At 35.6% G+C, this 14,194-nt stretch overlaps 2 protein-coding genes across 3 annotated transcripts in view; both read left to right on the top strand.

The window, feature by feature from the left end:
- Positions 1-14,194, top strand: part of LOC136024927 (E3 ubiquitin-protein ligase MGRN1-like) — a 99,706-nt gene that overhangs the window by 31,578 nt on the left and 53,934 nt on the right. The window lies entirely within an intron of this gene.
- On the top strand, positions 9,431-11,260 carry LOC136024928 (zinc finger protein 883-like). Its single transcript, XM_065700512.1, has one exon. It carries the CDS (start codon positions 9,640-9,642, stop codon positions 11,092-11,094), a length of 1,455 nt encoding a protein of 484 aa, XP_065556584.1. The 5' UTR covers positions 9,431-9,639; the 3' UTR covers positions 11,095-11,260.

The raw sequence follows: 14,194 nt of genomic DNA, 5'->3' as shown, positions 1-14,194 counted from the left end.
TATGATTTTAATATAGGTTTCTAATTTTGAATGCCAATTTATTATTCGTCGTCATCTACAAAAAGAATAGATTTTTCGGTTCTGTGTTATTCTTCCTCTCTGTAATTTTCATTTCTTCTATGGAAAGTGTTGGTTTCCTTTTCTTTTATTGAAATTCCTTATAGCTTCTATGTTGTGAAATTTTAAGAGTTGCTTTTTTTCTAACGCAGTTCTCTTGAGAAAACAATCTTTCTACAGAAGCTGAAGAATACGGGAGAATTGCTCGTTTGTAGATCTGAGCTGCAGGTGAACCTTTGGGTTGGAATATTTTATGTTCCTATTTGCGATGTTATTTTTACCTAGTCTGGAACTTCTCCATTGGTCATACAATTTGTTTAACTCAGCTTCAGATACCAAATTTGGAGATCAGATATCTAATAGTTGGATGCGATCGTTAACATCCCTAGCTGCTGTTCGGTCCATCATGTCTAATTTAATATCATGCCACCTGTCTTCAGTGTAAATTTTTCATGATTTCAGGAGATAAAGACCAAAAACTCTCTTGAACTTTTGAATAACCCTTAATGCACTAACTGCGTATCTCTACCTGGCTGGCGCATCTCGTTATGCACCTGGCTGGTGCATCTCGTTATTGTTATTCGTCTTCTTTGATAGATGATTTTTGAATTAGAATCAACTTGGTGGAAGTGAATAACAACTTGACAGCCATGGCTAACTGAGTAAAGCCAAGACAGATAGTCTCAGTGAGGGCCATAGCCTCAGTGAGAGACGGATAGTCTATCCTAGGGCAGAACTATGGTAGATAGACATGGGGTAGGAGTTATTCAGATTGTTCAGGGACAGTCTATTTTCGACAGAAATGGTGTTTTACAACGTGTTGTCAGCGGCATCTTTATGGAATCACAGAAATCCTGCAGACAGAGCGGAATGAGTTTATAGAAGTTTTGTCATAGTACGGTTGACTGAATAGGTTGAACGGATTAAATGAAAACACACATTTTCTAGAAGAACCCATCGATACAATTGAAAACGTGCCAGGTCTTCATGATGGAACCACTCTAAACTACAAAATAAAAACAGTAAATCCAGCTTCTGGTAGGCAGCTTCTGTTGATAAAGCTGTTTTGCTTGGGTAGTTAAGCAGGAAGTAGTTATGGATATTGTAGAAGGAAGCAAGTTTTCATCCAGATTCGTAACTATGCATTTCCTTAACCCGCTTTCCACATGTCTTTATTTGAAAACTTTGCTGATTCTTATGGTCCTGATTGTTCAAAAGTTCGACATTGTCAAACTCAGTTTTCAAACAGGATTTGAAACTGCTGATCCATCTCAAGAAGAATTTTAGGCTTAATCCAGAAAAGAGTTCAGCGTCTTGACACAACATGGAGTGATTCTTGTTATCTTTTTTTTAGAATATCCATTTAAAAGTTTTTTTTTTAAGTTTGAAAAATACCTCAGAAACTGAATTTGAGTTTGATAAGTGGCTGAACTTTGTTTTGCTTTTATGTTCTACCTGTTTATCACAATAGACTAATTGATTGTCTTTCAATGAGTTGACGAAGTTAATTTTAATTTTAATTCTTCTTTTTTTCATATTTTCTTAAATTTACTGTTTATATATTATGGTGAAAGACCGAAACGCGATAAATGCCAAACATTCTACGATGAATTTCCGAAATTCCTTTTTCTCTGCTGTGATTTAGCCAGCTTTGCCAGTCAGATTTAGAAGTCTTATGCTAGGTTTGATCTTAAAAATTAAATTTAGGTTAGGATAAATTAGGTTAAAAATTGCAGAAATGGGTTAGAAACCTAACCAAACCTAATTTGTCATTAGTGGGGGCATAATTACTTTGACAAAACCCATAGCCGCTACTTCTTTCTTCTTTTAATGACGAAAAAGTTTAACGGTGACCCTATCAAGACACAGGTGTTAGTTACATAATAGGCAATGTTTTCTAAGAGATGCAGGTTTTAATTACGTAGTAGGGAATGTTTCCTAAACGAAGCATGTGCTAATTACTTAATACCTTCTTTGATGCTTTAAAAAACCTTCAGGGTCCTGTCAAATCATTATTTCTTTGGTTATTATATAATAGGCTTTGGATATTACGTAATAGAAAGCGTTTAAAAAACCGCGAGGGCCAGGAAAAAAGCTTAAAGTGACTCGCCAAATCAGGATTTCTTCGATTCTTACGTAATAGGGTTTGGGGTTTTACATAAAAGAAGTTCTTCGAGTCCGTTAGTCAAGTGGGGAAGTCCCGGTTGTAAAGAAAATCATGGTCCAATACTCACAGCTGAGTGTGATGCAATCGGGCGTGACTTCCTTGATTTGCTTCAATATTGAAAACGAGTCCAGTGTGTTAACATCAGGTTTATTATTCTTTAGTAATGGGTGATTTTACTCTTAGATATTGAAGGCACTAACAATGGCAAAATGAATCCTTGAGTGCCTAACGTGACAATAGAAGTTACAAGGGATTGCTGGCTCACCCTAGAATGGGACGAAAGGTTTGCATGAAATGTTGTAATATTAAGCAAATTCAAGTCGGAAGAACAGTTATGCTTTGCAGTAAAAGTGAATATGATACATATACAAAGATTAAAGTACGAATTAAATGCATTAGTGAAATATATTGAATACAAAGATTTGAACCAATCTATAAAAAGGAGTGAGTGTTACTAGTGAGATAGAATCCAAGGAGTCAATAATCGGTAGCGAAAGTGGCTGGATTTGAGAATCAAAAAATAATATGGAATCTAGTGACTTTTGAAAAATCCTTGATTCTAGATGATGATTTTCTAGAGCCATCTCTTCAAAGGAAAATGTTTTCTCAAAGAATGTTTAGTGACATAATGAGAAATACTTTTCCGTCTTTAGACTATTGTATTAAGCTTTTACCTCGTGGAACAGATGCATTTATTCAATTTATAGACATATTAATTGAAATAAAACAAAAAGATGCTTTGGTTTTGCTTTTAACCCCTACCTAGGCCGCCATTTTGTAAGGCTACGACAGGAAATTGGAAAAATCCCGTCTAAACAAGTTTTGTGACGTCACTCGATTACTCGTCATCGTGAGTCAGTTCCTTTTTGGAAGTGAAACAGTTAACATCGAAAATGTTTTACACATGTCCATTATGTTTATATTCATTTGAGCAGTTGGTCATCCTTTAAGAATTATGCTATTATTGATGACTAATGAAAAGCGTAGATTATGCAATCCATGTGAATTGATTGCTTAAATTGATATAGACTGTAATTCCAGCCTTGAAGAGATTGGTTACTCTCTCACTAGAGATTTCTTCTGTCCCAATCGTCACTATGATAAATATTATCAATGGGAAAATACTTACCCTCGTATGACTTAAAAAAAAAACCTAAACGGGATTTAAGTTTATTTTTTAGAGACAGATATCGTCGTTGTTTTAAATTCCTGTGGAAAGAAGAACCTGGTCCTACGCTTGAAATGCTGGAAAAATAAGAGAGTCTGGTTTTTACGACGTCATTGTGAAGATACTGGCTACTATGATTATAAACCTTCTGAATTTTATTTGGCGGGTTACAGAAAGTGATTCTTCATATCACACTTTGTGTGCGACATTGTTTCAAATAAGCAACTTGAAACTCGTGAATTTTATAATATATCATTCACTTTACGAAAATACAATATATCATATATCATTCATTCATTCACATAATATATCATTCACTTCACGAAAAGATATAATAACAATTACGTTGCATTATTTTGTAGAAACTATGACTTTGCCTACCAAGATATGTTCAAGTTGAATTCAATCAAGCTGAATTCAAGTTTAATTCTGTTCAAGACAATGATCTGTCTTAACAAATTGTATAGTACACAATTGTCATAGGATAACCCCTCGGCTGCTCTTAGTTTTTCATTATTAGATTTTTGACAATCACATATAAATATATATATTTGGAAGCCAAATCTATGAAACAATATTCTCTGAAATAAAATGTACGTTTTCAGATAGTGGTTGTTGTTGATAAAACTTTTCATAGTAACCATGTGTAAATATTGCCTTGTTATGACACTTGGTATCAAACAAGTGACATATAGCGATCGTAACTTCTGTCGATCTGTCTGTCGGTCCCGGTTTTGCTACTTTAGGCACTTCCAGAGCAACCGAAAAATCGGAGGGATTATGAATTATTGGAAAAATTATGAAAAATTGGACATGATGACTTAAAACGAACAAAAGTTACTCCGTATATGAAATGGGTTGTCCCCTCCGCAATCCCTCGCTCTTTACAATAAAGTTTGACTCTTTGCTACAATTTTACTTTTTAAAACAATTAAAAATTCTAGCGTAAAGAGCGAGGCGTTGAGGAGGGAACAACCCATTTCATATACGGAGTAATTTCTGTTCGTTTTAAGTTTTAAAGTTGCTCCTTACTTTCAGTTAAAAAAACTAGTTTTTTTTTACTTAATAGTTTAAAGGAGGTAACCAAATAAGTCGTAATTGATTGAGGTTATTGTTCATTATTTATAAAGTCTAAGCCTCGCCATCACCATGGCCCCTTCTAAACAATATTTCAAAGAATAAAAGCTTTATCATATAAAGATTACATTGTGAAATTAAAAGAAAACAACAAGGAAAGGTTCTTAGGACAAACAACCTCTATTACTGCTTGCTTAAAAAAAATGCTTGTCTCTACTAAGAATAAAATAACTGAAAGTATAGGTAGCTAGATAGATATTTTTGGTAAAAAGCAAAAGGGTCATGGCAACAGGCATAATACTGCTTTTTAAACATAAACCATCAATCCCCCTGTGCCCCGCGGCGTCCCCGTTGTAGTTGTGTCTCTGTGTCCCGGTCGTCATTTATATTCCCTGTGTCCCGGTCGTCATTTGTGTCCCGGTGTCCCAGTCTGTGATTTCTCTTTCAGTGTTTCGGGCGTCATTTATATTCCTTGTGTCCCGGTGTCCCTGTCGTCATTTATCCCGGTGTCCCGGTCTGTATATACATTCGTTTTTGAATTGGTCTTTTTTTTAGTTTTTAGTTTTTTACCTTTTCTTTTAGTTTTTTTAGTTATACCTCATGATTCTAATGATTGCCCTTGAGCTTTGTTGATGGTGATTGCTAATCGAACATTCCCTGTGTCCCCGTCGTCATTTATATATCCCCGTGTAGCCCCGGCGTCCCCGTTTTAGCTGTGTCCCTGTGGCCCGGTCGTCATTTATATTCCCTGTGTCCCGGTCGTCATTTGTATCCCGGTGTCCCGGTCTGTATATACATTCGTTTTGGAATGGTATATGATGAAATAAATTTTTATATTTTCCTTTTTTTTCTTTTTAGTTTTTTTTTATTTTTATTTTTTATAGTTTTGTTTTACTCCCTCATTTTTCATTTTTTCCTTTTTTTCTTTTTTTTCTTTTAGTTTTTCTTAGTTTTTTACCTTTTTTAGTTTTTTTATTAGTTTTTAGTTTTTTTCTCTTTTTAGTTTTTTTGTAGTTTTCACCTTTTTTTTTTAGTTTTTTTTTTAGTTTTTAGTTATGTCCTGGTCGTCATTTATACTCTCTGTGTCCCGGTCGTCATTTGTGTCCCGGTGCTTTGTTGATGGTGATTGCTAATCGAACATTCCTTGTGTCCCGGTCGCTTTCTCTTTGAGTGTCCCGGTCGTCATTTATATTCCCTACTAGCTGTTGGGGTGGCGCTTCGTGCCACCCCAACACCTAGTTGGAGGGGGGCGCGCCCAAGCCCCCCCCCCCCCCCCGTGCGCGTAAGTCGTTACGCGCCATATTAGTTACGCGCTATTGTAGTTGTGTCCCTATGTCCCACCTGTGAATATAGATAGATATATTATATATATGTTTTTAACTACGTAAAACTTGCGAATATACAACATTCTTTGCTGTCCCATTGTCTGTGCATATAAATAGATTGTTAGGTTTACCGACTCTTGAACATGCAACATATAATGGTCCATGGGAAAACAATCCGTATTCAGATCTATACCTCATGATTCTAGTGATTGCCCTTGAGCTTTGTTGATGGTGATTGCTAGTCGACCATTCCCTGTGTCGCCATCGTCATTTATATATCCCCCTGTGCCCCCCGGCGTCCCCGTTGTAGTTGTGTCCCTGTGTCGCGGTCGTCATTTATATTCCCTGTGTCCCGGTCGTCATTTGTGTCCCGGTGTCCCAGTCTGTGATTTCTCTTTGAGTGTCCCGGGCGTCATTTATATTCCTTGTGTCCCGGTGTCCCGGTCTGTATATACATTCGTTTTTGAATTGGTCTTTTTTTTATTTTTTTATTTTTTACCTTTTTTTAGTTTTTTTAGTTATACCTCATGATTCTAATGATTGCCCTTGAGCTTTGTTGATGGTGATTGCTAATCGAACATTCCCTGTGTCCCCGTCGTCATTTATGTATCCCCCTGTGCCCCCCGGCGTCCCCGTTGTAGTTGTGTCCCTGTGTCCCGGTCGTCATTTATATTCCCTGTGTCCCGGTCGTCATTTGTATCCCGGTGTCCCGGTCTGTATATACATTCGTTTTTGAAATGGTATATGATGAAAAAAATTTTCGTATTTTTCCTCTTTTTTTCTTTTTAGTTTTTTTTTTGGTTTTTACTTTTTTTTTGTTTTTTTTTTCTTTATATTCCCTATGTGCCGGTGTCCCGGTCGTCATTTGTGTCCCGATGTCCCGGTCTGTAATTTCATCAGTCGAAAACATGACGTCAGCCAACACACAAACATGACGTCACTCGACAGACCCACACACACACAGACAACTTATTTTTATATATATAGAAGATAGAAGATAGATAGATAGATAGATGTGCCGGTGTCCCGATATCCCAGTCTGTAATTTCGTCAGTCGAAAACATGACGTCAGTCAACACACAAACATGACGTCACTCGACAGACCCACACACACACAGACAACTTATTTTTATATATATAGAAGATAGAAGATAGATAGATAGATAGATGTGCCGGTGTCCCGATATCCCAGTCTGTAATTTCGTCAGTCGAAAACATGACGTCAGTCAACACACAAACATGACGTCACCCGACAGACCCACACACACACAGACAACTTATTTTTATATAGATAGATATATATGTATATATATATATATATATATATATATATATATATATATATATATATATATATATATATATATATATATATATATATATATATATATATATATATATATATATATATATATATATATTGTATTTACTATCTACTATCTATATATATCAAAATAAGTTGTATGTATTTTTGTTTGAGGGTTTGCATATGAAGTGTGAAAAATAAAGAAGAAAAAGAAAACTAAAAAAAGAAAAAAAGGCAAAAAACTAAAAAAACTGAAAAGAAAAAAAACTAGAAAAAGAAAAAAACTAAAAGAAGATAAAACCTAAAAAAAAATTCCGAATTAAATATTCGGAATTCTTATTTCTTAAAATAAGAGCTTTGAGACACGATATCCTTCTAATTATCAAATTTTATTGACATCCGATTACCCATTCGTAAATTAAAAATACCTCATTTTTTTCATTATTCAGAATTACCCCCCCCCCCCAATTACTCCAAAGAGAGTGGATCCGTTCCTGTCATGTCAATCATGTATCTACGACTTGTGCTTATTTTTCCCACCAAGTTTCATCCCGATTCCTCCACTCTAAGTATTTTCCAAGATTTTAGGTTTCCCCCTCCTAGCTCCCCCCAATGTCACCAGATCTGGTCGGGATTTAAAAATAAGAGCTCGGAGCCACGATATCCTTCCAAATATCAAATTTCATTAAAATATGATTAAATGTTCGTAAGTTAAAAATACTTCTTTTTTTTTTTCCAAATTAACTGCCCCCCCTGATGGTCAAATCGGGAAAATGACTATTTCTAATTTAATCTGGTCCAGTCCCTGTAATGGCTGCCAAATTTCATCGTCCTAGCTTACCCGGAAGTGCCTAAAGTAGCAAAACCGGGACCGACAGACAGACCGATATATATGTATATGTATACCTAGCTGTTGTTGTAGCTAGTTGTTGGTATATATATATGTATATGTATACCTAGCTGTTGTTGTGGCTAGTTTTTGGTATATATATAATCTACTTTATGAATGAACTTGAAACTAAATGCTACACCCCGCCACGTCAATTCGGATTTAAGCGCCGCACTGGTTGTGCCGATGCCTTGACGGCTGTAGTGAGTGGGCTAATCGATGCGGATTTTTTCTGGAGAGAGCATAGCCTTAGCTAGTCATGACATCAGGTGTGCATTCGATTCACTCATACACGCTGCAATGTTATTAAAAGCTTCACAACGAGGTCTGAATCCCTGCATAGTTCGATCCCTACGTAATATGTACTCGAGGCTGTCCATTCGCCTAAAGCTTCCTCCCGACAAAAATTGCCTCCATGGCCTCATGAAAAATTGATCCCCGTTTTGAAAGGTGCCCGCCAGGGAGCTGTCTCCTCCCCTCATTTGTTCAATAATTATGTTCTTTAAGCGAAAGATAAATGCCCAACCTTACGTATTCTTTCCTCTATCGACACCTCCTTAGTATGCTACGCCGACGACGTCTTGAACTTAAGTAGAACATTGCAAAAAGCTTCTGACATTTTTGAAACGCTTAAAACCGAATATCTAAAACTTGACCTCAGTTTTAACACTGAGAAACCCGAGATAGTTCTCTTCAATTGGCAAAAAAACACCACACGTGCCTTCACTGCTTTTTGGTGAAAATCTCGTGAATACTGCTGACTACATAATATACCTTGGAGTCCCTATTGGCTCATCTCTAAGGCATACACGTCTTCTGCTGATCAAACAACCCAATCGACGAATCTCTGGCTCGTATGCTTCCATAGTCTCTGCTAAATTCCGTTTTAGCCGCCCCTTCCTTGCCAGTCTATATAACGCTACTCTTTTATCTGATATTCTGTACCTGGAACCATTTTGGAAACTATTCTCGAAGGCTGAACTGTCTAAAATCCGTGCGCTTTTCTTCCGTTTTGCTAAATACCTCCTACGTTTTCCTCCCTGGTATAGAAACTCAATCCTCATTAAAAAGTATCACATAACCAACCCTAATGTTGCAGTTGAAAATTTAATCAAAAGACACAATATTAAAGTAGTAGATCACGATTGGTATAATCTCCTTTTACAATAGATCTGTTTTCGTTTTATTCATTTTAGTGCTGTTTTGTTTGCCTTTTTATTTGTTGAGTCTCTTTCTAGTTATGCCTCTTCTGATATGTTCTTATATATTTTCTTATATTTATATCTTCGTGCTCCGCCTTTTTCATTTCGTATGATTGACGGGTTTTCAAATAAACAAATAAATGTATATATATATATATATATATATATATATATATATATATATATATATATATATATATATATATATATATATATATATATGTAATTTTTGGGGAAGACATGTGAATGACGTCACTATTGTATACATCAGTATCTTAATGACTTCATCCACTAATATAAAAGGCTGCATTCATATTACATCGATAAATGACGTCACATAAAAATTCATACCATAATCTATTTCAGTGACGTCATTCATAGCATAAAAACAAGCGTTGTATAGGAAGATCCATCAGTCTACTTTTGAAAAGCAAGTAGTAATATAAGTATGCTAAGAACAAGTACAGGTATAAACAGCCAGCATTATACCTTTAGTGATATGGCACTAAGTTTTGGAAACTTTGATCTTGACCCAGATTCCCAGCTTATGCCTGGAGTGACCGATTTTAGATACCAAGAAGACTTACAACTGGACTGCAAAAAACAAATTCCTTTGAAGCACAGATTGGCTAGGCATATGAGAACTCAAAATGAAAAAAAATACTATGAATGTGAAGAATGCAAAAAGAAATTTTCTTTCAAGTCCCATTTGGCTGTGCATATGAGAATTCACAGTGGAGAAAAACCATATGAATGTGAAACATGCAAAAAGAAATTTTCTCGCAAGTCCAATTTGGCTGTGCATATGAGAATTCACAGGGGAGAAAAACCATATGAATGTGAAACATGCAAAAAGAAATTTTCTGCCAAGTTCTATTTGGCTAGTCATATGAGAACCCATACTGGTGAAGAACTATATGAATGTGACGTATGCAAAAAGAAATCTTTTTCAAAGTTTGCTTTGACTGAGCATATGAGAACGCACACTGGTGAAAAACTCTATGAATGTGATGTATGCAAAAAGAAATTTTCTAGCAAGTCCAATTTGGCTGTACATATGAGAATTCACAGTGGAGAAAAACCATATGAATGTGAAACATGCAAAAGGAAATTTTCTACTAAGGCCCACTTGGCTGTGCATATGAGAACTCACAGTGGAGAAAAACCATATGGATGTGAAACATGCAAAATGGAATTTTCTTTCAAGTCCAGTTTTGCTAAGCATATGAGAACTCACCATGGAGAAAAACTCTATGAATGTGACGTATGCAAAAAGAAATTTTCTGCCAAGTCCAATTTGCCTGCGCATATGAGAATTCACAGTGGAGAAAAACCATATGAATGTGAAACATGCAAAAAGAAATTTTCTACCAAGACCCATTTGAAGACCCATTTGAATTTGCATACGAGAATTCACAGTGGTGAAAAACCATATGAATGTGACGTATGCAAAAAGAAATTGTCTTCACAGTTTGCTTTGACTGAGCATAGGAGAACGCACACTGGTGAAAAACCCTATGAATGTGAAACATGCAAAATGAAATTTTCTTTTAAATCCAATTTTGCTACGCATATGAGCACTCACAATGGAGAAAAACCCTATGAATGTGACGTATGCAAAAAGAAATTTTCTATCAAGTCCAGTTTTGCTGTGCATACGAGAATTCACAGTGGAGAAAAACCATATGAATGTGAAACATGCAAAAAGAAATTTTCTACGAAGTCCATTTTGGCTACTCATATGAGAACCCATACTGATGAAAAACCATATTGTGACCTATGCAAAAAGAAATTTTCTTCCAAGTTCTATTTGGCTTATCATGTGAGAACTCACAATGGAGAAATACCCTGTGAATGTGAAGCATGCAAAAAAGAAATTTTCTATGAAGAACAACTTAACTAGGCATATGAAAACCCACGCTGATGAAAAACCATATGAATTTGAAGAATTAAGAAATGATACGAGGTGTTGGCCCGACTGATTTCTCTTCTTTTTTTAAAATTGACATTTGATTCATTTAAATTTCTGTTTGTTTTAAGTTTTCAATTAAATTTATAATTTAACCTTCTCTCGTCTTTGGATTTAATATAGCTTCGCTTTTATTTGATTTTTTCCTATAATTACTCAATTATATATATGAGCCTGAAAAACGCGCAAACCTTTTGAAAAAGAAGGATAAACCCTCCAAATAATTATAGTGATCTCGTCAATGTCTACTATTCTGCCTAGTAAAGAAAGGACCTCGACAAATAGGTATCCTATAATCAATTGTTTTGACAATATATCTGATTGAAATCGAAATCAAACAGTTCGTGGTAACGAACTGTAGTAAGGAGCGACCCGGCTCATTAGTAAACGAAACTCTAAAAAACGGAATTTCGATGCTAAAAGATATATCAAAAGAATCGGATTTTTATGCTGATGTCAAATATATAAGTTTCATCAAATTTAGTCTTTGTCATCAAAAGTTACGAGCCTGAGAAAATTTGCCTTATTTTGGAAAATAGGGGGTAACACCCCCTAAAAGTCATAGGATCTTAACAAAAATTACACCATCGCATTCACCGTATCAGAGAACCCTATAGAAAAATTTAAAGGTCCAATCTACAAAAATGTGGAATTTCGTATTTTTTGCCAGAAGACAAATCACGGGTGCGTTTATTTGTTTTTTTTTTGTTTTTTTTTCCCAGGGGTCATCGTATCGACCAAGTGGTCCTAGAGTGTTGCAAGAGGGCTCATTCTAACGGAAATGAAAAGTTCTAGTGCCCTTTTTAAGTGACCAAAAAAATTGGAGGGCACCTAGGCCCCCTCCCACGCTCATTTTTTTCCCAAAGTCAACGGATCAAAATTTTGAGATGGCCATTTTGTTCCGCATAGTCGAAAACCATAATAACTATGTCTTTGGGGATGACTTACCCTCCACAGTCCCTGGGGGAGGGGCTGCAAGTTACAAACTTTGACCAATGTTTACATACAGTAATTGTTACTGGGAAGTGTACCGACGTTATCAGGGGGATTTTTTTGGTTTGGGTGTGGGGTTCAGGGGAGGGGGCTATATGGGAGGATCTTTCCTTGGAGGAATATTTCATGGGGGAAGAGAAACTCAATGAAAAGGGCGCAGGACTTTCTAGCATTACTATAAAAAAAACAATGAAAATATAAACATGAAAAAGTTTTTTCAATTGAAAGTAAGGAGAAGCATTAAAACTTAAAAAGGAACAGAGATTATTACGCATATGAGGGGTTCTAAAAATACTTTAGCATAAAGAGCGAGGTATTTAGGAGGAGATAAACACTTCAATCTTTATGCTAAAATTTTTTAAAATAATTTCAACTATTTATTCTACGGCCTTTCTGATTCAGGGGTCATTCTTAAAGAATTGGGATAAAACAAGATTTAGTGTGAAGAGCGAGGTATTAACGAGGGGACCAACCCCCTCATATATATAATCAAAAATATAAGAATATAAAAGTTTGTTACGTAAGTTGATTCTTAAGTTACGTATTTTTTTTTACTATTAAAAACGTTCGTTAAAAATAAAAGATCTAGTTGCCTTTTTAAGTAACCGAAAAATTGGAGGGCAACAAGACCTCCTTCCCCACCCCTTATTTCTCAAAATCGTCTGATCAAAACTAAGAGAAAGCCATTTAGGCAAAAAAAGAATTAATATGCAAATTTCATTTTAATAATTTATGTACGGAGAGCCAAAATCAGACATGCATTAATTAAAAAACTTTCAGAAATTAAATAAAAAAAACAAGTTTTTTTAAATGAAAGTAAGGAGCGACATTAAAACTTAAAACGAACAGAAATTACTCCGTATATGAAAGGGGCTTTTCCTCCTCGACACCCCGCTCCTTGCGCTAAAGTTTGATTCTTTCTCGCAACTCTACTTTTTAAAACAATAAAAAACTTTAGCGTAAGGAGCGGGGTGTCGAGGAGGAAAAGCCCCTTTCATATACGGAGTAATTTCTGTTCGTTTTAAGTTTTAATGTCGCTCCTTACTTTCATTTAAAAAAACTTGTTTTTTTTATTTAATTCACCTTTAGAATCGCCATTGCCAAAATGCACAGGAAATTACGGTCCTTTGGCTCGGAAAACACTCGGGAAATCACTTTTTTGCAAGGTTAGCACTGATTTTCAATTTTTTCTCTCTAGCAGGGCACTGGAGCATCATAAAGAGTTGTTTAAGGACTCATTCTAAAGGAACTCGCTATATCTAGTGCCTTTTCTAAAGAACAAAACAGGAAATTTAAAATAAAATGAATATTTCGACAAAAAATCTGCTTCTATGCATACTATTATCACTTTAAAGATGTAAAATTGTAAATAGATCATCGACCTTAGGTAAAGCATATTGGAAGTTGTCTAACGACCATTGGTCATTGGGACCTTTCAATGTTATATGCGTTTCCTGGGAAGCCCTCCATTTTCTCGAGGAAAGAGTATCAAACAAGGAGACTCAATTGCAGTATGCTACTTTACAACGAAAATCAATATATGCATGCCTGCGAATTTTTCCCCTCAAGCCAAACCAAACCATTTTATCACTATATTAGCAAGGTTATTTTCCACTAATCCTAAAGATTTTGTGAGCATATGAATTTTGGGATTTAATTACCCTTTTAGATGTTGTGATGGTGATTAATCTTAGATGGGATATGTTGGGCCACTCGCCCAATGACTTATCGGATAAATTTGTTCTTTTTTATTTCCCTCTAAGCTTACTCCTTTCTTTTCCTTTTTTATGGCATTTGGTATTAACCAAGTGACAAATAGCGACCACAAATTCTGTCGGTCTGTCGGTCTCTCCCGGTTTTGCTACTTTAGGTACTTCCAGGTAAGCTAGGACGATGAAATTTGGCAGGCGCATCAGGGAACGGATCAGTTTCAATTAGAAATAGTCATTTTCCCGATTTGACCATCTAGGGGAGGGAGTGGGGGGCCGGTTAATTCGGAAAAATAGAAAAAATTAAGTATTTTTGACTTACGAACGGGTGA

The sequence above is a fragment of the Artemia franciscana genome, chromosome 3, assembly GCF_032884065.1.
Source record: "Artemia franciscana chromosome 3, ASM3288406v1, whole genome shotgun sequence".
Taxonomy (NCBI): domain Eukaryota; kingdom Metazoa; phylum Arthropoda; class Branchiopoda; order Anostraca; family Artemiidae; genus Artemia; species Artemia franciscana.
This window is presented reverse-complemented; position numbering and strand designations above follow the sequence as displayed.